General features: G+C 40.2%; 1 protein-coding gene across 2 annotated transcripts in view; it reads right to left on the bottom strand.

Moving 5' to 3' along the window:
• Positions 1 to 23,721, bottom strand: part of CPNE8 (copine 8) — a 117,781-nt gene extending 94,060 nt beyond the window's left edge. The window contains exons 1-4 of one of the 2 annotated variants that reach the window (XM_076328926.1): positions 23,653 to 23,721; positions 11,271 to 11,311; positions 4,743 to 4,776; positions 3,196 to 3,242 (exon numbers count right to left, since the gene is read on the bottom strand). In XM_076328926.1, coding sequence (XP_076185041.1) covers positions 3,196 to 3,242; positions 4,743 to 4,776; positions 11,271 to 11,311; positions 23,653 to 23,701 — 171 coding nt within the window. In that variant the 5' untranslated portion in view covers positions 23,702 to 23,721. Of the gene's footprint in view, positions 1 to 3,195; positions 3,243 to 4,742; positions 4,777 to 11,270; positions 11,312 to 23,561 lie in introns of both variants that reach the window. The other variant, XM_076328923.1, reaches the window with a different exon arrangement.
• Between the last annotated feature and the right edge of the window lie 730 nt (positions 23,722 to 24,451).

Raw genomic sequence — 24,451 nt, 5'->3', positions numbered from 1 at the left:
AAAGAAGAAATTCAGATTCTTTCAATGTATTATTTAAGGCTTCTGTATATAACAGTAAGTTAAACTTAGCCATATTTCAAATGTGTCCTCACAAAGTAAGGGAAAGTAAATATTTTAAAACCAAAGCTCAGATTCTGATGATGCATTTGTTGCCAATTATATTAATTGAAATACCTGATGATCACACTGTAAGTGAAAACAGGGAAACTGCTTTGAAAAACAACACCCTATTAAATTGAAAACAAAACATTTTAATTCTTTGCTGAGGATTTGCTGTGCAAGAATAACACTGGGTAAAAACACTGGAATCTGTACCACAGGCAAACAGGAGTCAGTGCCCAGAAAACTTCTACCCTTCATTAAATGAAGGGTTTGATTTAACTATTGTATTGAATTCATCCAAATAGCTTAGCTGAAGGGGGAAAAAAGCATACAGCTAGAACAGAGTGCTAGGGAAATTACGGAGATTATTAAATGATTTACTGTGTTTATGATCCCCAAGCATTTTCTGCAGTGTTCAAAAGAAAGTAATTAGGCAAAAGAAGGAAGAGAACTATGCATAAAAGGATACGGAACAGAAACAAGGTGAAGTATGTTGCCATGACTGAACGCCATTCTTTAATGTCTACACATAGCATCAGGGGCTTATTATTTGTCTCAGTTTTGTCTTCTCCAAACAGTTCCAGGTGACTTCCACCTCTACAAGCTAGTAAAATAAGTGTTTAAATGCAACAAAATGGACATATACACAGAATTTTATTGAAAAACGCAGTATTAGCACATTCACCACTGCAGGCAGAAAAAGCACAAAAATAAAGATATGAGATTACCCATCGAATGTATGTATCAACTAATCTTCTACCTACCACCTTATTTTTTTACCACTGGTATAAATATAACACACCACAACATAAAAAATGCAATCCTGACTCAGCCCCTCTATCATGCCAACTTCTGAATTTTGACTGTCATAACAGCTACTAGGAATGGGATTCTACTCACTGAACTTTACATCTGACATAGTCAAAAGTGTAGGCTTTTGATCATCACTTGGAGGCATTTCTAAAGAATGATTCATCTGATCTAATGCAGACATCTAAATTAGGTCTGATGAACTGCCCCCCAGGATGTTATCTTTTTCCATTAACTATAAATAGTTTAAACAGTCAACAGTCAACTGAGTTGTAAATACCTATACCTAGACCTTCTCCTGATAGACAAGATATAGATAATAATGTCTTAAAAGAAAAAAAAAACCAAAACATAAGATTTTCTAGCAACTGCCGTGTCAAAAGTCTGTTTTAACCCCTGTAGTTCCTAAACTGGTATATACCATAACCACGTCAAAGTGCATCACCTAGCCAAGATACTCTCTAATCAGTGTGAAGATGCAATACAAGCAATAACGTTGCACGCTGCCCTGTTCAGGTGGTTTTGCTTTGGTCAGGGAGATAAAATGGCAGAAGACAATACAAAGCTATAAGGTGGTGACAAACCTCAACCATTACAAACCTGGATCTGTTAAAATGAAGAGCAGATGGAATTTTTCCATCAACAATCTCCTAAATCACCTCAAAACAAGCACATAGAACATTTTCTAAGTAAGATGATAATGTTATAATTTTACCATCAGGACAATTATGATATTAAAAATGGTTAATACTTATTTTAACAGTTACACCAGAGAAGTATGAAAATTCCACAAAATTACATATGAACCTTAGACAACAATAAAAGCCAGAATTTCTGACAAAATCCTTTTAACCCTAGACCAGAAAAGGATCCAAATGCTTTAGTGATGATCGAGGCTTGACCACCAAACCGCACCAAGCCACCTGGTCACCTGAATGCCTGATGACTCCTCTGTTTTCAGAGTTAGCTATCCAGACATTTAGAGCTCTGTGTACGTCCACTACTTCTGCCAATTTAATTAAGATTAGTGAATTCCCATTTAGGGTCCTCAAACTGGCATTTCTTCACACAAATCATCAGAGGAATGTGATCCTCAGGTATACTGAGAGGATGTCTAGTACACAGTTCAGAACAACAGAGAGCAGCAATTTAACTAAAAACTATAAATGAAATAGGTACAATGTTTCATGTATTGCCCAGTTATATGAGCTTTTCTCCAAGCAGGAGACAAATTCAATTCTCTAATCTTGGCAAGACTGAAACCCACATCCACGATGTTTCAGCAAAGCAGAAAATATGTTTCTCCAGCCAACTGGTAAGGACACCAAATATAAGGGAAGAGGTCTGGTTCCTGTGCCCCTGGCCCCTCCACTGGAATTTTTACACAGTAGTAATCACATAAAATATCAGTTCTGAAAACAAGAACATCAGATGTCCTCTCTTTTACAGGGAAAAATAGTAAGATAGTTCATTCCTCTCGTCTCTATTCTTAGAACGTATGGCCACACAGCGGCCCACCTACAGTGAAGAACAGTTCCATCAATCCTCTCTGTAAGGCAGCTAAACAGTGCATTTTATCAGTAGAAAGGAAAGACGACCACCCTTCCCCCAACACTGTCAACTCTTTCAAAGAATAACATCAAAGGAGAAAAATTAGATGACTAAGTACAAGGAGACAGTTCCAGGCTATAAATGTTGATCTGCTGTAGATATCTAATTTAGAGGTACTTGATTTAGTTTCTTAAGACCTCTCTCTCCAGTGTTTACACTGATAGGTTAAGAAGCCATAGTCCAACCTATGCATAATACCCTCCCTCCCTTGTTGCCTGGTGTATACTCTATTCAGCAGCACCTAACTTCTCCCAAACACTGCACAAGAAAAGTAGATCTCTACCACAACTACAGGCTAGTTTTGCTGACACTGACCATCACCACAGTTGAAACCTTCCATAGACCTTATACTGTTTGAGTGTCTTCCTCTCTTGATATCCACAAACCTTGTCCAGATCGATAGCTAAGTTTGCTTTCATTTATCTCAGGGAGACTGTAAAACAGGAAACTCATATATTTTCTCTAATTTTCTTTTCCCTTTTGATGGAAATATGCAATACAGATATGGAAACTGAGGTTGATGTGATTAGGTTTTAAGTGTTTACTGGTACATAGGACTCCCGTTGTTTAGCATGGCATTCAAGAGGTTACAACATGCCCTTTTCTGCCAGGGCAAATGACGAGCCTTAAGTATACTCAAGAAGTTTATACATCTATGAACATGTACCTTACCTCTCTCCATTCTTTGTTTCCAATGGCTTGTGTGTACAAAACACAGACTGTGAAAAGAAAAAAATGTTTGGTCATTTTCAGAATTTAACATATTCTTAAATTAAGTGAACCAATTTTGTAGTCTGTTGTGTGCTGCTGAAATTAGTAACTAGGACAATCAAATAGTAATATGTTTTCCCTCAGTTTTCAGTATGCCTGACCACATCAGCGACAATATGGTCTAGTTGTTGCAGCAATGAGCTAATAAATAGGGTGGTTCTAAAACGGGAGGCAACACTTATGCTTGACCTCCAGCAAATCACTTGACAATCCTTAGTAGTAAAATTGGATAAAAGCAGGTCTTCATTAAATGTGGATGGTCTGGCTACCCTAGCTAATCTAATGCATAATTACCCTAAATTAAGCTTCCTTCAAGAGATGAGAGAATTAAAATAAAAACAAATGAGGACCCTACTGGGAAAAGAGACAGGGGAAATAAAAGTGGAAAAAGGGAAAAAATAATTTCTCAGGTTTTCTTCCTTAATTCTGCTTCAAATTATTTATATATATTTAGGTATCTTGCATATGCATCCTTCCGGATCAATGAAGTTTGTCGACCTAAGCTGTTTTTGAAAGACCAAGCAGCATAATCCCACAGGCGTCACTCTCCTTACAGATCTGTTTTTCCAGTACAGAACCCACTACACATTAATCTGCAGCGTCCATCACAGGGACTGGTGACAGAGGCACAGTGATTATAATCAGGTCTTTTAAACACTATTATAAGTACAAATCATTTGCACTGAAGGAGTACTACAAACTTTATTTTCTACAGTCTTGAACTAGTTGCAGCTAACAACCATAAAGCAATTTTTACCGGAAACTCCACTACAACCCTTTTCTAAACAATGGAAATACAGATATTTGAACACTTTTTTCCTGACAAATTCTTCTCCTGTGCTGATCACTATTTTTCAGCAGAAGGTTAAAAATAATACTGTTTTGGGTTGCAGCCTTGAACAATAAAGGCAGAAGCCTGGTTTTGCTCTCAATGAAGTCAGAATCGTCAACAGACCAAAGCAGAAATTAAGTCAAGCTTCAAACTACATTTTCTTCTTACTTGAAAGGTATTTGCTCCACACCAAAAAAAAAAAAAATCCCATTAGGCAGTAGCAAATAACAGGAAGAATAGAAAAAAGCAAGTTCAATATTTTAGCTCACATATAAGTTGGAAGTTAACACAATTCAACTTTTTTTTCAAATAAGATGTCTTGTAGAAGAAAAAAAGCTTTTACAAAAAATTTCAAAATCATTCTCTGGAGATGTCTGTCTTTCTCCATTTACTCTAAATGAAACCTTGGGCAATCATGCTCCTAGCTTTGGTTCTTGCTTATAGTAGGATGAATCCAAACCAACAAGCCTATTTTTACAGCACACTCTGAAGTAGATTGCTGAACTATATTATGTGAAGAATGAAGTTAAATGGGAAAATGTGAGAAAACGGAGTGAAATGTAAGCTATGGAATCAGCTACAGAAGTGTCTGAAGGTTACTGAACTTCTGACTAACCTTTGCATCTAGTAAGATCTGTGCCAAGGTAACCCTGGGAGAAGAAGGAAATGTTGTCAAAGGATGCTTCCATAGATAAAAACAAGCAAAAACATATTCTCCGGAAATACCCCTACTGCTAATATAGGGTCTCACAAATATTCCTTTCACTTTCCCATTGGAAACTATTTTTTAAACTAATGTTACCGGTTCTGCAATAATGAATATTTTCCAATTTTCAGTATGGTTTCCAAGAATGCAAATGTCTTACTAATTTCAAAAGCAGATATAATTGTGGATTTTGTCCATTTTGCCAAGAGCTTACATCTAAGTTTTCAATTAGAAATTTCTCATACCTACAACCCCAGTTGAGAACAGAACTGAAATTCATTCAGAGGAAAAGCCAGTCTTTACAGATAATGTGCACTTCTGCTATTTAGATATTTGTATTGTCCAGATTTTTCTTAAACATAATCTTTTTTCACTATCAATTTGCTGCTTTATTTTTTGTACTACATCCTGCCCTGTGTATTAGTGTTAATACAGTAAATCAAGTAACAGTTGTACATTGCAGCTGTGGAACAAAAAGAATATTAAAAAATGAGAGATTTAATATTGAGGAGAAGGCGGCAACAATACAACTGTAAAATATCCACTACCGTCAAATTTTCAGAAAAGAAACATTCTGGCACTACCTTATCTCCCTAGTTTATGAAGCCAAATAAAAGAACAGCTATGAACAAAAAGACTAAAAAAGATTACTGTAGGATAATTTTAGTCTCCTACCATGGTTGATGAGATGGGAGTCACACAATATAAAAGGGTTAAAAAACAGGTCTAAACCTCCACCTTAAAACTAATTCAGTCTCTTACTCTATTCCTACTTTTTGGAAGGCTGCTCACACCTGTCTGTCTGTTAGAATCCTAGTTTCCAAATTCAGTTTCTTCATAGTCAGTTTACTATCACTTGGTTTTTTTAATCTTTGGAGGACTTATAGCAAGCAATGCTATCATTCTCACCTTTTTGTTGCTGAGGCATTAGTAGACTTCTATTCCACTCCACTACCTCCCCAGTGCTTCTAAAGGTATATCCCAGGAGTGGGACCACCCCTCTAGTTTAAGAATCTTTTATATAAAACCTTAAATGAGGAGAAAAGAGCTAAGAATTGGTAGTATGACTAGCAATTTTCTGATATTTATCTAGGCTGCAGATGTGGCAGGTACTTTAAATATAATGAAGATATAGACTAATAATCATCTCGTAATATTTATTTTATTATAAGTACAAGGTGCAAGTTTGACAGTGATACATACATGTGCATCTCAAACTGACATTTCAAAAAAAAGTCATTTCATTTTCCTAATGAAAGCTATAGAAAAGACATACATTCCAGACTTTCTGATAAATACTTTGCAAATTTAGAATAATTTAAAAACTTCTATCTTTCCTCTAAAACTTACCCCCGAAATTTTCAGGAAACCATCCATGATACTGGTCTCCATCGGCAGCAAGATTCACTATCCTTAAAAGCTCTCGGAAAGACAGTTTTATAAAGGCCCTGATATCATACTAATTACAATAATCCCTCAAAAACTTCCTCAAAGTCATACCCAACTGGAGAAATACAGATAAATATGTTGAAGTTGATCTAAAGCACTTGAACTGCTCAAACCAGAGATCTAAGGCTTCATGAAGCAACCAATTTTTATTTTTTTTTTTAAGCAGAAAATAGTTAATAGCATTGTCATGTGGGAGGGGAAGGAATAAAGTGGGATAAACAGGAAATTCTTAAGTGTCAAAAGCCAACATATCATAACCATATCCTAAGATGGAGCTGAACAACCAGTTCTTGTAATCTTGAAAACCGAGGGAGCAATGAGGAAGTTCAAAGCAGCGCACTGATGAAGAGTAACATACCCTCACAAGGAGTTGGCTGAGAAACCCTTTTGGAAGGCTTTGCCATATGAGCTCTTCCAAGGGAAGATACATCCATATCTATAGTCAGAAACATTAACATTTAGTAATTTTTAACTCTGGACACTGACACACAGTGTCAAATTCAAGGTAAATTTAATGAAATCTTGCAACGAAGAAGAGGGTGGAAGAGTCAGCAGTTATCACTCAGTTGTAGATTCAGTTCCCAAAATAATATAGTCTGCACCTTCTTATTTTCCCAGACAGTTTGGGCCTCTGTCCTGGTTTTGGCTGGGATAGAGTTAATTTCCTTCCCAGTAGCTGGTACAGTGCTGTGTTTTGGATTTAGGATGAGAATAATGTTGATAACACACCGATGTTTTAGTTGTTGCTGAGCAGTGCTTACACTAGTCAAGGACTTTTCAGCTTCCCGTGCTCTGCCAACTGAGAAGGCTGGAGGTGCACAAGAAGCTGGGAGGGGGCACAGCCAGGACAGCTGACCCCAACTGGCAAAGGGATATTCCATACCATGTGACGTCATGCTCAGTACATAAACTAGGGAAAGCTGGCCGGGGGGGCCGCTGCTTGGGGACTGGCTGGGCATCGGTCGGCGGGTGGTGAGCAACTGCATTGTGCATCACTTGCTTTGTATATTCTTTTATTATTATTATTATTATATTTCAATTATTAAACTGTCTTTATCTCAACCCATGAGTTTTCTCACTTTTACTCTTCCAATTCTCTACCCCATCCCACCGGGGTGGGGGGGGGGGGGGCGGCGGGGGGGAGAGAGTGAACGAGCGGCTGTGTGGTGCTCAGTTGCTGGCTGATGTTAAACCGTGACAGCCTCCCTTACCCTACTCTGGTCCTTTCCCATTCAATGCATACATGCTTATCCTTTAGCCTGGCAACTACTGTTACATCCAAAGTGCCCACCTCAGTTTTCCCAAACATAACAACATACCTATTCCCTTTCAAGGAAGTCTTAGCCACAATAAAGTCGGCCTTTTCCCCATGCTACCTGAATCTTTCCATGATCCTGCACCCAGTTCTAGCAGGGGCTCCCCATTACTCTTCACTGACCAGCTTCTATGCCTTCTAGGCAAAGCTTCCTGAAGGTCCCTTTGTCCAAACTGTCATGAGATTCTTCTCGTTGTTACTATCTTCCATGGGGAGATCGTCCAGGCGAAGAGTTTTTCGCTGTCCAGTTTTTCATATCAGACTCTATTATCATACTCAGGAGTCACAGGGCTCCACAAGAGGATATTCCATCCTGACCATAGTGCTGCCACCACAGCTGCACAGTGGCTCAGTTTGGCTAGCCAGTGCATGGGAAAAAAATTACTCTGCCTAACTGTCATTAGACATAGAAACATGCCAAATTCATTAGTCTGTACCTCCTTTGCAGGTCTTATCCCTGCCTCATCAGGGAAGCACTGCTTTAGCTCATTCTCTCCAAGAAAATTTAAAAAAAAAAAGGGTTTTCTCAAAAATATTCCTAGAAAAAACAGTCTCCAAACTGGAAGACCAGAATGGTCCAAATGCTATAGTAAATCAATATATATGACTTGCTTTGACTCCACTGAAGAGAAAGCACTGTCAGTAAAAGACTTCAGTATTGTTTAAAATACTTCATGAACAAGGGCTATCCAAGTCTGTCCCATCTATATCTAATATCTCTACATTATTTCTGTAACTTGCCTCTAGGGAGGCAAAGTGCCAGCTTCCTCTTGGCATGAATATTCTAGATTGCAGGGAAGTGGTCGGAATTGGAATAAATACTGAGTAGCAATTACAGTATCAAAAAAGGCTAAGCAAACCTCCTAAGAGAACAGGAGAAATCCTTTTTAATTTCAGGAGAAGGCTGTTTATGTTGACATGGGAGTCAACTATATTCACGTGTGTCCCTCTCTGAGAAAAAGACCAAGAGGATAAAATCGGATTTTCACTATCAGTATGATCCCTAGATAACTGCATTGGAGTTTGAAAAGCATATTGGGATTGGCCTAGTCAAATCCAATGAGACCTCGACATACAGAGTGACTCTACATGGTTCTATCTTGTATGAGATCTAATGGTTGCAAATTCAGTGGGTCTAAAAGCGGATCTTCTGAAAGTGGTATGATGCTGGGTTTGACACCTTTTTTAGCTAACAGGATAAAGTTACTGTATACAGGCCAGGCTAAGAATGGCCTTTGTCCAAGCAGACAGACACTGAGGAAACTTATCCTGCCATACTTCCAACTACAGAAAAGAATACAACTTTTTTATACTACACCCTTACCCCTTTCACTTTTATAGTAGGGCCATATCTCTGTGCTCGACTAAAGGACACTAGGAGCAAACAAACTAAATTGGCTAATAAAAAAACCTGCAGAATACTAAAACTAAATGTACACTATTTGGAGAGTACCCACAATCAAAGCTGCTTTGCCAAGTAATTTCTTGAGTGCAAATACAGTATGAGCACTTCCAGAGCCAACAGTTTCCCCCTTCCCTCTTTACCAAGGACAGTATTACTGTATTCCATGTTTTTGTACTGCTAACCTGTGACAGATAGGCCTGATTGGCAGCGTAACTGGGTACTCACAATTTGAGACCAGATCTCTAAAGCACACCACCAATTTGAGTGCTTTCAATAAGCTATTTACCAGAAGGAAGAAAGCAGCATGTTTTGAATTGATAGGCAAGGTTATGACACTTTAAAAAATATTTTCATATACTCTGAATCCATAAAAAATACCACCAGTTTACTTCTCAGAAATATTTTAAAGATAGATATTAAGATTTCTTTAGGTTTTCCTGACGCTCTGTTTCCTTGTGTCCCTTCCCCAGCATGGGTCACCCACCAGCCCCGATTGCTTGGGTTTGCCCACCTGCCCCGGTTTGGGCTGCCCACAGGCCACAGACCCTTCAGAGGTGTACTGCCTTTTGCATGGAGTGTCTCCTTTCAAGAATGCATCTCCAGCAGCATATCTTCAGAAGTGTGGCTCCGACAGTAGCTGCTGCCACTTTTTTTCTAAAATACGTTTGGGCAGGGGCACTGTGTGCTCCCCTGGCTGACAAAGTTCTGACAGGCAATGGTTACTCACACGGCTTTCAGAGCTGACTGGAACCAGCTGTGACAGCCACAGGGTGGGTCATGCCCTCCTCCTACACAGGTCACATTGCAGTCCCCGGCTACTCAAACCCTGCAATTTATGCCTAATACAGTTCCCTATCTGACAAAAACTTGAAGCACTTGTCCCTAATAATAATAGAGCTTAAAAACTAGACACTTCATCACTTTTGTTGAAAGGCGCCTTGATTCAATAAAGAAATCTCTGAATTCAGTCTATCAGGGGCAATAGGTCACTGACCACTCTTCAAAATTGCTTAACCTAGACAACTAAGTTTTTATTAGCCAACTAAAAAACAGTTAGTAATATGCAAGACACTCAGTTCTGCTTTTGCATGATCTCCCTACACCAGAGGCATGGTATTGCCTATGTCTCCTTTTTAAAAAAAAATGTTTTATAGGTTAGGAATGTCAAAGGTACTCCTAACTTCATGCAGCTTTTCCCCAGGAAGCAGAAGCTTTTCCCATCAAAAGTCTATTGTGGAATGTCTCTCAAGAAACTTTTGGTTAGGAACAGACAAATGTACTCTCACAAAAGTACTCAAATGTTTCATACTGTCACATGACTCAGTATTCAAGTATATCCCACCAAGACATGGTACATGTCCAGACACTTGATAGAAGTATATATGTCTCAGGTTATTTCCAATGTCAGTAAGCACAATACGTGGTATTCTATGGAAGAAAAGCCCAGGCTTAAAAAAAGAAAAAAGAAAATTAACTTACAGATAGAAAGATATGGAGAGTTGTAGGGAAGACAACATGACCCCAAGACACCATAATCTAAGGACTAGTCAATTAACACTACAGAAGTACTTTGATTAAACACTATCAGAAAAAAAGGAAATCTTTTGTGGTCTCAGTTCCTTGATAAAAGTTTTATAAAGTGTCCGATACAGGAAGATAGTCAGGGATTTTAAATCAAAAGTCCCATGATACATAAATTCATAGGCATGAGAGTTTTTTGGGATCCAGTCATACTTAATAAAACTTACGGGGAAAGTGGGTGTCACTATCTTACATATCTGAAAACATGAATTCATAAACCATCATATAATTTTTGATCAGGAAAGGTCGTGTTTCCCAGAGACTAATTAACTTAATTTTATTTTTCAGCATTTGACTCTAAGATTAGTGGACACTATGTACTAGCAGCAACAAGTGCTTCCAGTTTATTTAGAAGTTTGGTTACTAGCTTTGAAAGAGATCTAGGAAAACAGACACTTAAAAAAAACCCAACCAAAGCTTTTCTGCATTTATTACTTTTAGGAAAATGTAGGCTGACTGCTAAATAAGGGACCATGCAGCTCAGGAAAGCAATATCAAATTCAGAGTCTTTAAAATTTCAGTTCATATAACAGAAACTGTAAGTGTAACTTAATTACTTTAAATAATTGTCACAAAGACAATGTAAACCTAACTGACAATGAAGAAAACCACCCACCTAATTTTTAATCCAGGGTTTACACTTTTGGAATATATGATGACAAGAAACAATAAAATGTTACATACTTACTCGGATCAGATTTAGAAAATGTATCTCTGTCCAAAAGATTTCTGTTAAAAAAAAGATAAAAATAATCTTATTTATAAAAAATGGTGAAAGATACAAATCAGATATCAATGCATATATGTTTTTAACAATTTTGATCAAGAGACAGCTTAGTTTCCTGCCCTCCTAATATGTAAGATTTACTCAAAGTCAGTCAGCACTAACACTTGAGCCGTCTTACATTTCGTTTTATTCTACATTTTGGATTTGAGCAAACTGTGGCTCATATACTCCAATACCATGAAGTGAAAAGCAACACATGACAAGCACATTAAATATACATAATGGACATCAGGAACAGAAATACCTTTAAATCACAAATGTCTACCAGAGATTAACTTGCTAGTTGAACCCAAAAACTTGCTAGTTGAACCCAAAAACTTTAGACTTTACTTAAAAGAATGGCTATGAGAATTCAGAGCCATCAGGAAATATCTGTAAGAATCTGTCATGGATGAGTAAGCTAAACAGAACTAAAACATACACAGGACACACACCAAAATTAGGAATTTTCTAAATATCTACAAAATACCTAGGAATAAGTAGTAAGAACTAATTTCTTTGATATGCAATGCAGTCCCAATATCGTAGCCACACTTCAGCCAACTGAGAATCATACATAGATGAGGAGACTCAAATTAACAATAGGTCTAGAGAATCAGGACTGACCAGAAAACCGTTCTCGGAATAGTTACCAACATTTCATCATTCAAAAATAAAAATTTAAAATAAGATTAAAAAAAATTAAATTATCTTGACAAACTAGAAAAATGGTCTGAAAACAGGATGCCATTGAACAGGGACAAGAAAGAGCTATTAAACTTAGGCAGGTAGTTTAAGTTGGGTATTAAACTTCAAACAGCAAAAATGCAGCATAGCTGCATATAGCTGGATATACAGCAGTTATGTCAAAAATGGTTCTAGACATCACAGTAGACCACAGATTGAATGCAACTCAGGAATCTTGTGCCTTTGTGAAAAAGGCATACTGGAATACAGAAACAAACAAAAAAAAAAACCAAAAATGCCACTTTAGAGTAATTGTCTGGTCTTCATAATACTGGTAAACACTCAATTCAAGCAATAATGTTTTGGGCACTCCGATTTCTTGCAATCTAAGACAGACATGGAGCCACCAGAGTGCAGCGGAAGCAGAAATAATCAGAATTCTATAGAATATATCTATATATCTATGAGGAAAACACTGCTGCAAATTGAAGTTGATCTCCATGTAGACAGAGCACATAGGAACAGGTTTAACCCTCACTTGAATCTTCTGCACTGCAGGTGAAGAAGTTGAACTTTATTTCATTGTTTTACCATCTTTCATTGTTAAAGGTGGCCACACATGGTGTGAAATCTCCACCACTGAAGGTCTTTAAGAATATGTTAGGTAGCTACAAGTCCTAATAAGTTCTTTGATCCTACCCTGGAGCAAGAGGAAGGATTAAATAACCAGTTTACATCCCTTACAGCTTATTATTTTTAATAATTAGTACAGCCTCTTCAAAGGTCATCACTTATTGCTCTCATTCAGATCTAAATCCCATTATTTTTGTGCTACTGAACAGTGCTGGAAAGTGTATTAACTAGTATGTTGTTCAATACGGGTGTTCTAAGCGGTCCACTCAGACTTCAACAAGGAAAAGATACTGTATTCCCAATTTAGGTACTGCCAAGTCCACATTTCAGAACAAGCAGTAAGAACAGCTTTAAAAGAATGTTGGGCCCATCGGTTTTATTTACTTCAGCCAACGTAGGCACTAGGATTAAAATTAGTATTTATGAATGAACCTGAAGTCTGCACATGCTACTTCTTCAGAACTTCTCTAATCCGTTCAGAAGTGGGATTTTTATATATGCCTTTAATTATACTCAGAGAGACTGTATTCCATCTTAACCAAAAATGTGCGAATATAAATTGAAATATTAACAAACCCAGGAAAATCAGCGATTCCAAGTCTGTATTTGACAATGACCACTACAAACTGCTTTAAAAGACAGTACAGTAAGTTCTGCAATATCAGAATTGCCAATCCAAAATGAAAATTGCCTCCTATTCCTCTCTAATTATACATAGCTAGATATGCCATTAATTCATGGTAACTGGAATTGGTTTTATTATCCCAAAATGAATTGCTATAAAAACCTAGAATTAGGGCTATATGAAACAAATAGTACTTTAGGTTTTGGGATAGGCCTCCCATGCTCACCATTAGGATTCCAAGCAATTTTAATTCCTCTGCATAAATACTATGCAGTGACCTTATAATTGGTATGTTAGTGTTTGTGACTGCAGATTAAGATTAAACCATTTTAATGACTCTTATACTAAGCTAAGGTGCTTTGAGCTTTTTAAATATTTCCTACTATTATTTTGTTCCCTTTTAAGTTTTCTCCCTCTATTTTCCCATATACATAAGAACATGAAGACTGCCCATACCAGGCACTGTAAAGCTCAGCCTATCCCGATATGCCTATCCCGTAGCCACCGCGGGAACAGCATAAGAACAAGGTAAGAATCCGTAATACTTCCTGAGAATGTTCCTGGTCACCAACCGTTAGCTGCTCAGGGACTTCTTGAATTAAGAACATTTCTGCATAAACAGTATCCCTGACAGGATTGTAAGGGTTGAGATACCAAAGTTTAACATTGTAATTCAGGTCAGTAAGTGTCATTCCTTCACAGTTTTGAACTAATACAGCTTGTAATACCCCCAATTCCACCCTTCACGTATTTTACCATAAATAAACAATGTCTTCAGCAAAGTTTGCAGACATGCCTGATCTTCCAAATCATTAATAACCAACAAAAATAGCAACATAAGAACTTAACAAGCTGTTCAAGCAATGCAGCCAGTTTCGGAAGGAACTAGTGCCAACAGAAAAACAAAAAAAAGTCTGATTTGTCCACTAAATCACTTAACAGCTCAAGAGGCTGCTCAATTTAATTTGTGCATTTTCATTTTAGGGGAAAAACAATCAAAGTGTTCCTTTAAATATATGAAAACTGCATGGCACATAAGCACAGGACAATCTACAAACAAAAGAAATGCTAAAAGCAAAAGGAGAAAGAAGACTGCATGTATTTCTGGAACTTTATCCCCTTAATAGTCAACGGCACTTTCTGCGCAGGCTGAGCGATACAGGATGTATTTCTTTCCCTTTTTCCTGAGAAAAGCATTCTCTTTGGTAGTACACTATTTTGTCTCAGAAAACAGTCCCAGGAAAGCTTACAAACTCAGAAACCAGAAATATCTGAAACTTCTGTTTCTTCCTCCTAATCAAAGTATCAAGATATTTTTCTATTTTGACTGAACATGGTGAGTATATTTTTTCTATGCCTATTAAGCCTTTCAGATAAAGAATGCAAAAAGAAAAGAGAAGGAATTGCTATCATTAATGAGGAAGAAAAAAAAAGGAGACATATGCTTTTACCTGGAGAAACATGCACATCAAATACCTATACCAAAGAAGTCTAGGAACATCTGTGCAGAAAGCATTATTCTACCATCACAGATCCTGAAGGAATTCATTCTGCACCTGCCCATTCTGGAGTGGACCTTCCAAAATGGTTGCAATAACATAGATGAGTAAGGGAAACAAACAAATAGGAGCCATGGCAATGACACCTAGTTAGTCTAAACTGGAAAGCACAAGACAGATTAGAAATGCTGGGATAAAGATTTATTTTTCTGTATAATGACAGCAATCTCCCCGGGGGGGGGGGGGGAAAGTAATCAGTAAATAAGAAAAGTTAAAACATATTTAGCTATGCCTTGCAGAATCACTTTGTTCACACAGTTTCATGAACTCCATAAAGATTTGTCAAAATAACAATTTCTGCCCAGTGCTTTGCTTCAAAAATTGTTTTAGAATAGAATAGAATATTTCAGTTGGAAGGGACCTACAACGATCACCTAGTCCAACTGCCTGACCACTTCAGGGCTGACCAAAAGTTAAAGCATGTTATTAAGGGCATTGTCCAAATGCCTCTTAAACACTGACAGGCTTGGGGCATCGGCCACCTCTCTAGGAAGCCTGTTCCAGTGTTTGACCACCCTCTCAGTAAAGAAATGCTTCCTAATATCAAGTCTTTTGTACTGTTTAATGTAAAAACATCTCATATATATAAATCAGATACTTCAAGATTGACTGATCTAGTTAGCAGTGGTTGCTAAACAGAAATCATTACAGTCTGTGTTGCTTTGTAGGACCTCACATACTGTATGCGTTATACATATGTTGACAAAGACTGACCTACGTTAAAAAGTAACATTTACTCACATATACTTTGCTTCAAATTTGACTTTATTTTAATGATCGGTATCTGAACTTCCTGCTCTGTAATTTTTTTTGTTTTAAATGTAACCCTTTGTTAAACCCAACTGCTAAGCAGAAGTAAATCCCATTCCCCCTTCAGAAAAGACAGAATTCTGGCACTGAAGAACAGACAACAGTAACTATAGAACTGAATAGTTTAAAATCTATTTCCCTAGTTTCAAAACAAACAAAAAAAAAAAACTGTGTTCATATGACTGGAAAAATACTTATTTATACATTGCTTTCAACAGCTCTGAAATTCTTAATGATAAAAATGTGGTTTATTTCAGATCAATTTGTCAGAATCTCTCTGGGTGTTAAGGTTTTATGTTTCTCTTCGTCTTTAGATTACATTTAAGTGCATGCAAAGATTTCTTTGTTGTAAAATAAAGCACTCAGCGGTTTGCAAACACAAAAGTTAGTTACCCGCACAAAATTATTTTTAATTTTTAGAAAACATACATTTTCAATATATTATAGTCTCATATAAGCATATGCTACTTCTCTCACGGTACACTCGTATCAGTCCATGGGAAGAGAAATTGTCCCTAGCTCATTGAACAGTTCATTAAACAAATGCATTTCTGTTTCCCTCACTTAACGCTGGGCCCACATGCCTTTTTCAAGGAAGATCCTGAAAAATAAGCAGCATCTCTTCACTTTTTACTATGCAGAATAGTATCCATTCTACTACTAACTGAAACATAACTGCATTACATCCTAGTAGTCACTGTCCCTCAGCCATAACTGGTATTACTGGACTTGCAACGGTCAGTCCTAGGTAAGATGACGTTTGATCCAAAGAGCCTACTTGAGTGAAGAGTCCACTTGACCTCTTGCAGAGTAATTTCACAAACAACTTTTCAGTTGTACTGCTAGTGAAGTAGTCACCCTTCCCTAGCTATTTACTCTCTCCTGTGTTCTGTCAGAAGACAATAAAAAGCAAGGAGTTAGCCTCCAGATCTCTAGATTCAAAATGCCCTGGACCTAAAAGCAGATTAGACAATTTCTCAGAATTTTATCTTCTTGTCAAAATAACTGGTTCTCTTAGGAAAGGCTCACAGGTGAGAAAATGGTGGCTCTCCTGACTAAGAGGCAATTCGGATGACCTCTTCCTTTCTGTTCAGATTGTCTCCACTCTTTGGGGCACTAGAAGGACTGGGAAGAAAGCAAACATATCTCTGATGTGCAAGCTTAAGAAAACATCCACAATACCTCTTCATAACCTTTGGAGAAGTAATTGACTTCTTGTTCACAAGACGACAAAGAAATAATTTTCAGCCTCCCAGTAACTTTCATTGTCAATTTAAATATATATTGGTTCAGAAGCCATTCTCTTAAGGGAAAAAGGGAGAAGCAAGGAGAAGGGTTAGACCAGCAGTGCTTCCATGAGTTTTATGACAACCCATAGAAAGTCTTCTCTGGCTAGATGTACGCAAACAGTTTTAGGATGAAACCTCTATTAAAACTGCTGACTACTCCTGGGGGTTAAAAAAACCCACAGGAATTGCCAAGTTTATTTACTTAAACATAGCAATAGTTTTGCAGGAATTCTGTGGAAACAGACAGGAAGTACTGGATTATGAAAAGATACTCTTGCAGATGAAGCAGACCTGAACACAATCTCGGACTGTTCCAGTTTAAATAAAAGTCGTCGATTTAGGAATATCACAAACTGGCTGAGCTCTGCTTCAATACCAACCCAATTATTATCTGAAACCAACAGAACAAACCATCTACATTTATGTTTCTAAGGCTGGGCAGGTAAACAGGTTTTGGCTCTGAGCTACTAGTGACGTATCGTGGGGGATGGCACTAAGTATTGCTGGTGGTTGAAAGACCTATTCAATCTACTGTCAACTCACCGGTCCTTTCCAGCTGCTTTCACCCTGCCCATCCAAGTCCATGGATATGCTGTCCTATTTTAGATCTGATTTCTTTAGGAATGTATAGTTAATACAGTGTTTCATTAATGTATAACAACATATAAAACATACAGATTGGTTTTGCACAGTTTTTCTGAAACAACTCTTTAAAAGGCATACATCAAAGAAGTCATTTAGAAAGCAAACGTCTACCATCAATGTAATACTCCTCATCCTTTCTCAGCCATTGCAGCAGCGTTGGTGGGTGAGGCACTGCTTAGACGGGCAGAGAAAAAGAAAATGAGGAAAATAATACTACTACAGAAAGTCTTCATAATAATACATTTAAAGTTGTTATGTACTTCCTAGTACTTAGTCCTTTTCCTGCCATAAGGCTTTCCTTTATACCACCCTTCTGAGGCCTAAGATTGTTGGGTTCAGCTGTGGGAGGGTGTTACAAGGAGCCATTTGTCAGTGTCCCACGTCCTGTCTGGGGAGAAGCATGAAGTTTACAGTGGTGGCAGGGGTGGAGCAGGTGGTCTCAGAAGCAGTATGATGTTGATGGCTTCTTCCTCCCCACTCTGAGGACCCCCACGCTGGGCTGTTTTTCCAACATGCTCTTACTTCATTGGTCTGCAACTCCATTTTACATCCACATTTACTGTATATAATGTGTATTACATCTGCTTGAGACTTGCTCTTTCATCTCTTTGTTATTCCAAAAACCAGTTTTGCCCAGCCCGCACTTCTTTACCAACCACTGGTGACCTCTTCACAGCACTGGGGTCCCCAGTGGCATCCCGACCCCCCTCTTTTCAGCCTCTGCCCCTGCTCCTCCACCCTGCATCCCGTGTCCCCACTTGCAAGGCCTCTGCTATCACACCACGCTGATGCTCCTCTGCACTACACTGTTCTGTGAGGGTCACAAATACATCATTATATACAGAATAACTACTTGCTACTACTATCTGTAGAAAGAAATACGGTTATACCACACAATTACACAAAGACAAGCCAAAGTGAAACTAACTAAGCAGTAGCCACCTGGTCATTAGAAAAAATGCTGGGTTTGGGTTTGCAGCTAAGCAAAGCCAAACAAAGCTCCATGTAGGCAAAGACAAGTTTAGACAAAACCTGACAAGTCCTGAGACTTGTACAGTTACTGTGAAACACGAGGCCTGTTCCTAGCAATCGCAAGACTGAATTTACAGGGCAACAGATCTGCCTTAAATTCTATGTCACATGGCTGCATGCTTAAAGTTCAAACAATATAGACACATAGGTGAAAACCAAACCGTGTAGGCTATCAGGAATGCATCTCCATGACTATTTTGATGGACACTGTCACCCGTTTATATTTTTTCTCCCAATACACTTGTTTTTCTCAGCTGAAGCCAGCTGGTTGTCTAGGCAGTTTCATTTCAAAGAAAAAACATGTAAGACCAACTTTCTGCTGTCGGTCACACATAACCACTCCACAGACTTTTAATCCAACCTCGATATACATACACAAAGAAAGCAGGAAAATGAAAACCAGATTTACAATCAGGATGAATTTTATATTCTGTATTTTGTACTACACAGAGTTACAAGCTCAAATAACTTGTTATGGATATCTCTTTTATCATTGCATCTTTCTGCAACAGGGATTTCTAACAAATGATTACTATTTCCAAAAAACCAGGAGGTAAGTACACTGGCTGGAGAGAAGCGATCTTGCCAGAAATCAATGCCCAGGACAATCAAAGATATAATTAAACATACTTTTGGGTACCACAACCACTAGAAAGTGGCTGATTAAGACTTTCAGACTGCCAAACAAAAGGAAAGGCAAAAATTCTGAAGTAGTAAGTTTTGTTCCTCTGTGCAAGAAACTTGAAATCAAATTATCTTCATTACTGAGAATAGGAGTTGCTTAATTCCATTCAGCCCCTTTGTTAATATTAGGTTTCTGTAGAAATTGTGAAGCAGCATAGAACTGATCCAAACCAGGCATGGGCAACGAATTGTATTTCTGTTGAATTAACCACGGTAAGGAGTTTATACTGCCTTTACACACATTATGCCTGGTGTGGGAATACAGCCAGTATAGAGCCTACCCAGCATAAACCCAGAACGATGCGGACGGACTGCCCGATTGAGCACAAAGCCTAGCAGAGCAATACTATCGTAACAAACTTTCTGAATTAGCAAAGTGACCCTGTACCAGGTCAATATTTTACAACACTTTTACCATCTTTCAGATAACTGTCAGAGACACTACTAGAAGTCATAAAGTGATCAAACTACAGCTTCACTTTCTTATAGATACTAAAAAATTACTCTCAAGAAGATAATTCTGATTGATAACTCCTCCTTCAGTAAGTAAACAAACATTAACATGATGCATAATGAAACTCTTGGACTTTCTTGTAAGATAAGGTTTCATAAAGGCTGTGGCTCAGTCAGGAAACTACAAGAAAAAACTAGGTCAGTCCACACAGTAACCATGAGGAGCATAAATCACCTTTATATAGATCAAAACAAAAAGTGAAAAACTTGACAGCCCATTGAACTACGTTGAACTTCATATGTTCACACACAGCACAAACTTCAAGATATGTGATAATCATAATCTACTTGTGTTCTCAGCATTAAATATTCTAGTTCAGCCAACAACATAGTAACTGCACTGATAGTAGGGAAGATGGGAACAGAATATGAAGTTTTTCCAAGATTTAACTAGATTGGAACCAGTGAAGAACATCACCAGAGAGGGAGATACAGGATGACAGACACAAGGCCTGAAGCTCACCTCAAGCTCACATGGGACCACAAGTTTACACACACAGCTGGTAAGTGAAGAGTCAAGTCTAGGCACAGGCCTGTAATCAGTATGCAGCGCAAATACCCCTTTAGAGGAAGAGGAACCTTTGGGATGGAAAACAGCAGTGGAGGAAAAGATAAAGAGCAGCCTATATTCTCTCTTCCACACCAACTGAAGGGCCAAGGTCCTCATCCTTCACCACATGACAATCGTGCAAAATTATGCCAGGCCGCAACAAATAAAGATCGCATAGCAGGTGACGGTGAAATTTTCATCAGACCATGGATGCCCTTCAGGGCATGCGATGAAGGGAGCTACAGGGCACAGAGGGAGATGGCTACTAGGACAATTGATCCAGACAATAGTGGACTATTACCAACACCAAAGGATCCTCTGGGATGACACATTTAAGTAGTTCTGCCACATTAGCTCTGGCTCTTGAGCCAAAGAATACAGAATCCTGATAAAAAAACTCAGATGTTTGGAAATCTACATCTTACAAGAGTCAGTAAAGAATCGTGAACTTTTTGTTTGATAGGCACTGAGTAGTAATAACTAGAAAGAATTAAATTCATTTCTTGCTTTTCTAGCATTTGTAAAACTACAGCCAATGCTCGCATTCAGTAAGCCATGGGAATCACATGAAAAGATTTTAATCATAAAGAAACCCCAGAAAGAGCATCACCTGATATCCAAAACATTTCTGGATTTTATAATTTTTCATAGACAATTTCTCATCCTATGAGATGCACTTCTCCTAAAGGCTACCTGATGTGCCCCTGAAGCTAAAACAGGCTGGCTTGCAGAATAAGTAGTGCAATGCCATCTGCATAGTACTGGAACCTGACTAATTTGGTAACACTGACAGTACGGGCATGCAGGGCAAATTAACTTGGGAAGCGCTGACAGATGAACCATACAGAATTAAAAGCTAAGTGAATAGAAGCTGTATCCTTACTGAATCAGAAGGAGGAAAGAAGGAGGAAAGAAGGAGTATTGTCTACAGTCACAGATGTATTTTGTGGCACAAACAGCTCGCACTGCTTCACTGACCACCAAGTTACACCACCTGTACAAACTGGAAGAAGTTCCCATATTTGCTATAATGAAAACAAGCAAAAAAAGAAAAAAAAATCTAGGAAGAAAGAATAGTTATCAGCTGCTAACTGTTGATGTTAACTAGTGACCAAATTGGTTCCACAAGTCCTCAGGTATCAAGGGAAAACTAATGTGATGACCCAAACTACTTTAAAAGCATTTCTCTCCAGCTGTTAAGGAATACGCAACTGCTAATTATTAAAGAATTTTCAGCATTCTCTGAACTTTGCAGTTTGCTCTTGTTGTATTTCACAATTTCATTTAACACTACTTTTCGAGAGCTTTAGCCAATGAATGTTTACATATTACAGATGAATCACAAATGTGTTAATCATTAATCTCTGCCCCAATGTCACTCATTTTACACTCAATTTTGAACCATGATTATGTAATCAAAAGCTGTCATTCCAGCACATAAAGAAGAAAGGAATCACCGTGGAAATTGTGATGGGATGGTAGACCATTTTTTTTAAACAACAAAAAAAAGATGTTTTAACAAAACAGCCATGGCTTTTGAAGATACCTACAGAGAAATTAACATTCTAAACTATATACTGAAATTAGTTACAAGGAAAGTAAGTAAGGTAACTAAGGTCAGAATTGATCGACTATGTCATACACCTACATTTCTTCGTAACTATCTGATGGATTCTCAAATCACTATAAAATTAAGGTTTGAAGAAAACATTGCAGATATATACAAACAATACCTGGAATGAAAGAAACTCCTACTATAAGCGAACTGGGTCAAATCCAGCATAAATGTTCTGACATCTGTAATTGTGACAGGTTATTTGAAGAACCTAAAAGTAATACTAAAGGTCCTGGATTGCTTTTACACTTAGCAGTACGCCCTTCACGGGACCAGGGTTTTCTGTGGTTGTTGCCAGTGAACTTTGCAGAGACAGGCAGTAAGTGTGTTCATATGTCAGCCTAGTGACTGTTTCAGTATTCCAAATTCAATCTTACTATATTTCTCGTCGTCTCAGCCTTCTTTTGAAATGCACCCTTCATAAAACATCAAATCATACTTTATTTACTAAGGGAAGAGAGGGAGTGGTCTGACAATTTCAGTTTAGAGCACTGCCGTTCTGTCCTCGGGGAAGTAGCGTTAACAGCAGCAACTCCCGGGCAGCTACGCTAGGAAATGGAGCAACAGACTGTAGCACAAACTTCGCCTCATTTCCCATCAGGAAACAACACTAACAGTTCAAATTATCCGCTAGAAGCTGCCAACTCTGCTGGTGAAAGGAACCGCTGCTCTGCAACTACTAGGGAATACTTAAGGAAGCTGCGAAACGTGAATGAAGATATGAATATAAAAGTCCACAAATAAAAATATTTTTAGACCTGTAATGGGAAATTGTCTGTGGTTCAAGGGAGAAAACAGGATTTTTGAAGTACCGATAAACAAACCATGGCCAAATAAATGTCGAGGAACAAAACTGCATACACTAGGTTTTGTGTTACGGGTTGGCATTTTTAAAATTTATCAGCAGCAGCGTTACGATAAAACGTGACCAGGTAACACGGCCGTTTCGTAACAGTTTTGCAAGAAAGCCTTGAACGATCTACGAAAGGATTATTCCGGATGGGAGTTTTCTCCGTCCCCACCCGCGGCACTTGGGACAGCTCCAGAAGTTAAATACCTGCTGGAGAAAACGCTCTGCGCGCACAGCGACGCGATTCCCGCTCCCCCCGTGCCGGGAGAGGCACGGGAAGGATTTGGGGCGGCGGCAGCTACCCGTTTCGGCAAAGCCGACAGCTGCCCGCAGCCGCTGCGAGAGCCGACGCTTCTCCCCGGGGATCCGCCGGCAGCACCCCTGCCGCGGGCACGCCTAGTGCGGGGCGAGCGGGCTGCAGCGGGCTGGCAGCCGACCTCAGGCTGCTCCCCGGCCCCGTCCGACGCTGAGGATTTACAACTTCCCCGCGCCAGGCACGCTCTCCGAGGGCAGAAGGGAAAGCGCCTCGCAGAGCGCCCGGCATGTGGAGGGCAGCCCCGCGCCCGGCCGCTGCCCCTTCTCCTCCCCGCTCCGCTGACAAGCCCGGGGCGAGGGGCCCCCCGCCCCGGCACAACCTCGGGGACCAGCCCGCTCGCTTGTTTGCCCCCTCCGACGCCCCGGGGCCAGCGGGCAGGGCGGCCCCGAGCCGCCGCCGCCGTACCTGCAGGACACGGAGAGCTCCACCTTGGTGGCCGGGATGCTGGAGCTGAGCACGTTAAAATCCCCCACGGACGCCATGTTCGGAAACCCACCACTTCTGCCCGGCTTCTGCTGCCCCGCCGGCTTCTCCAGCCCGAACATGGGGCAGCGCAGAGAGGGAGGTGAGGGAGGGAGGCAGGGAGGGGAAGAGGCGGCGCCAAGCGGCCCTCCACAGCGCGACGCCGCCGGCCGTGGCGCGGAGCACCGGCCCGCACCGCCGCCCGCGGGCTGCCACCGCCGACTCAGGCGGCGAGGCGGGAGCGGGGCGGTGACGTCACCGCGAGCGGGAGCCGCGCGTGACTGTCCCAGCGCGGGGCGCGCGGGCTGCCCGACGGCCGATGTGAGGGGCGGGCGGCCGTCCCGCGGCGGAGCGGCAGCGGCCGCGGGCGGGCTCGTCGCCGCCCGAAGGGACGCAGCGCGCCCGCCGCCGACCTGCCCCCCTCGCGCGCCGGAGCCCCCGGGGGGGGAAAGGGCACCGGGGCCAGCGCGACCCCAAAGGGGACGGGGAAGGGCCGCGGTGGAAGCTAGCCCGGGGGGCGGTCCCGAGCGTTTTCGCTGCCGCGCCTCCCCGGTTCCTTCCCCCGCGGCCCCTGCACGGAAACTCCCGTCCCGTCCCGCAGGCTGGCCGGGGAAACCGTTCCTCCCTGTTTGTGAGTGAGCGAGCAACCGAGCAACTCCCGGCCTCCACGGGAGCCGGCGGCTGGGGAGAGCGCGGGCGGGCCGCGCCCCGGCCGGTAACGTCCCAAACTCCAACGTCCTGCGGGCGGGCCCGCGGTGAGGCAGAGTTATTCTCCCGGGCCACAAGGGAAAAGGCACCCCGGCAGCCCACGCCGGGGACGTTTCGGGGAGCGC

Source organism: Aptenodytes patagonicus, chromosome 1 (genome assembly GCF_965638725.1).
Source record: "Aptenodytes patagonicus chromosome 1, bAptPat1.pri.cur, whole genome shotgun sequence".
NCBI classification, from domain to species: Eukaryota; Metazoa; Chordata; class Aves; order Sphenisciformes; family Spheniscidae; genus Aptenodytes; species Aptenodytes patagonicus.
The sequence above is the reverse complement of the archived record's forward strand: the minus strand, read 5'-3'. Positions and strand labels throughout refer to the sequence as shown.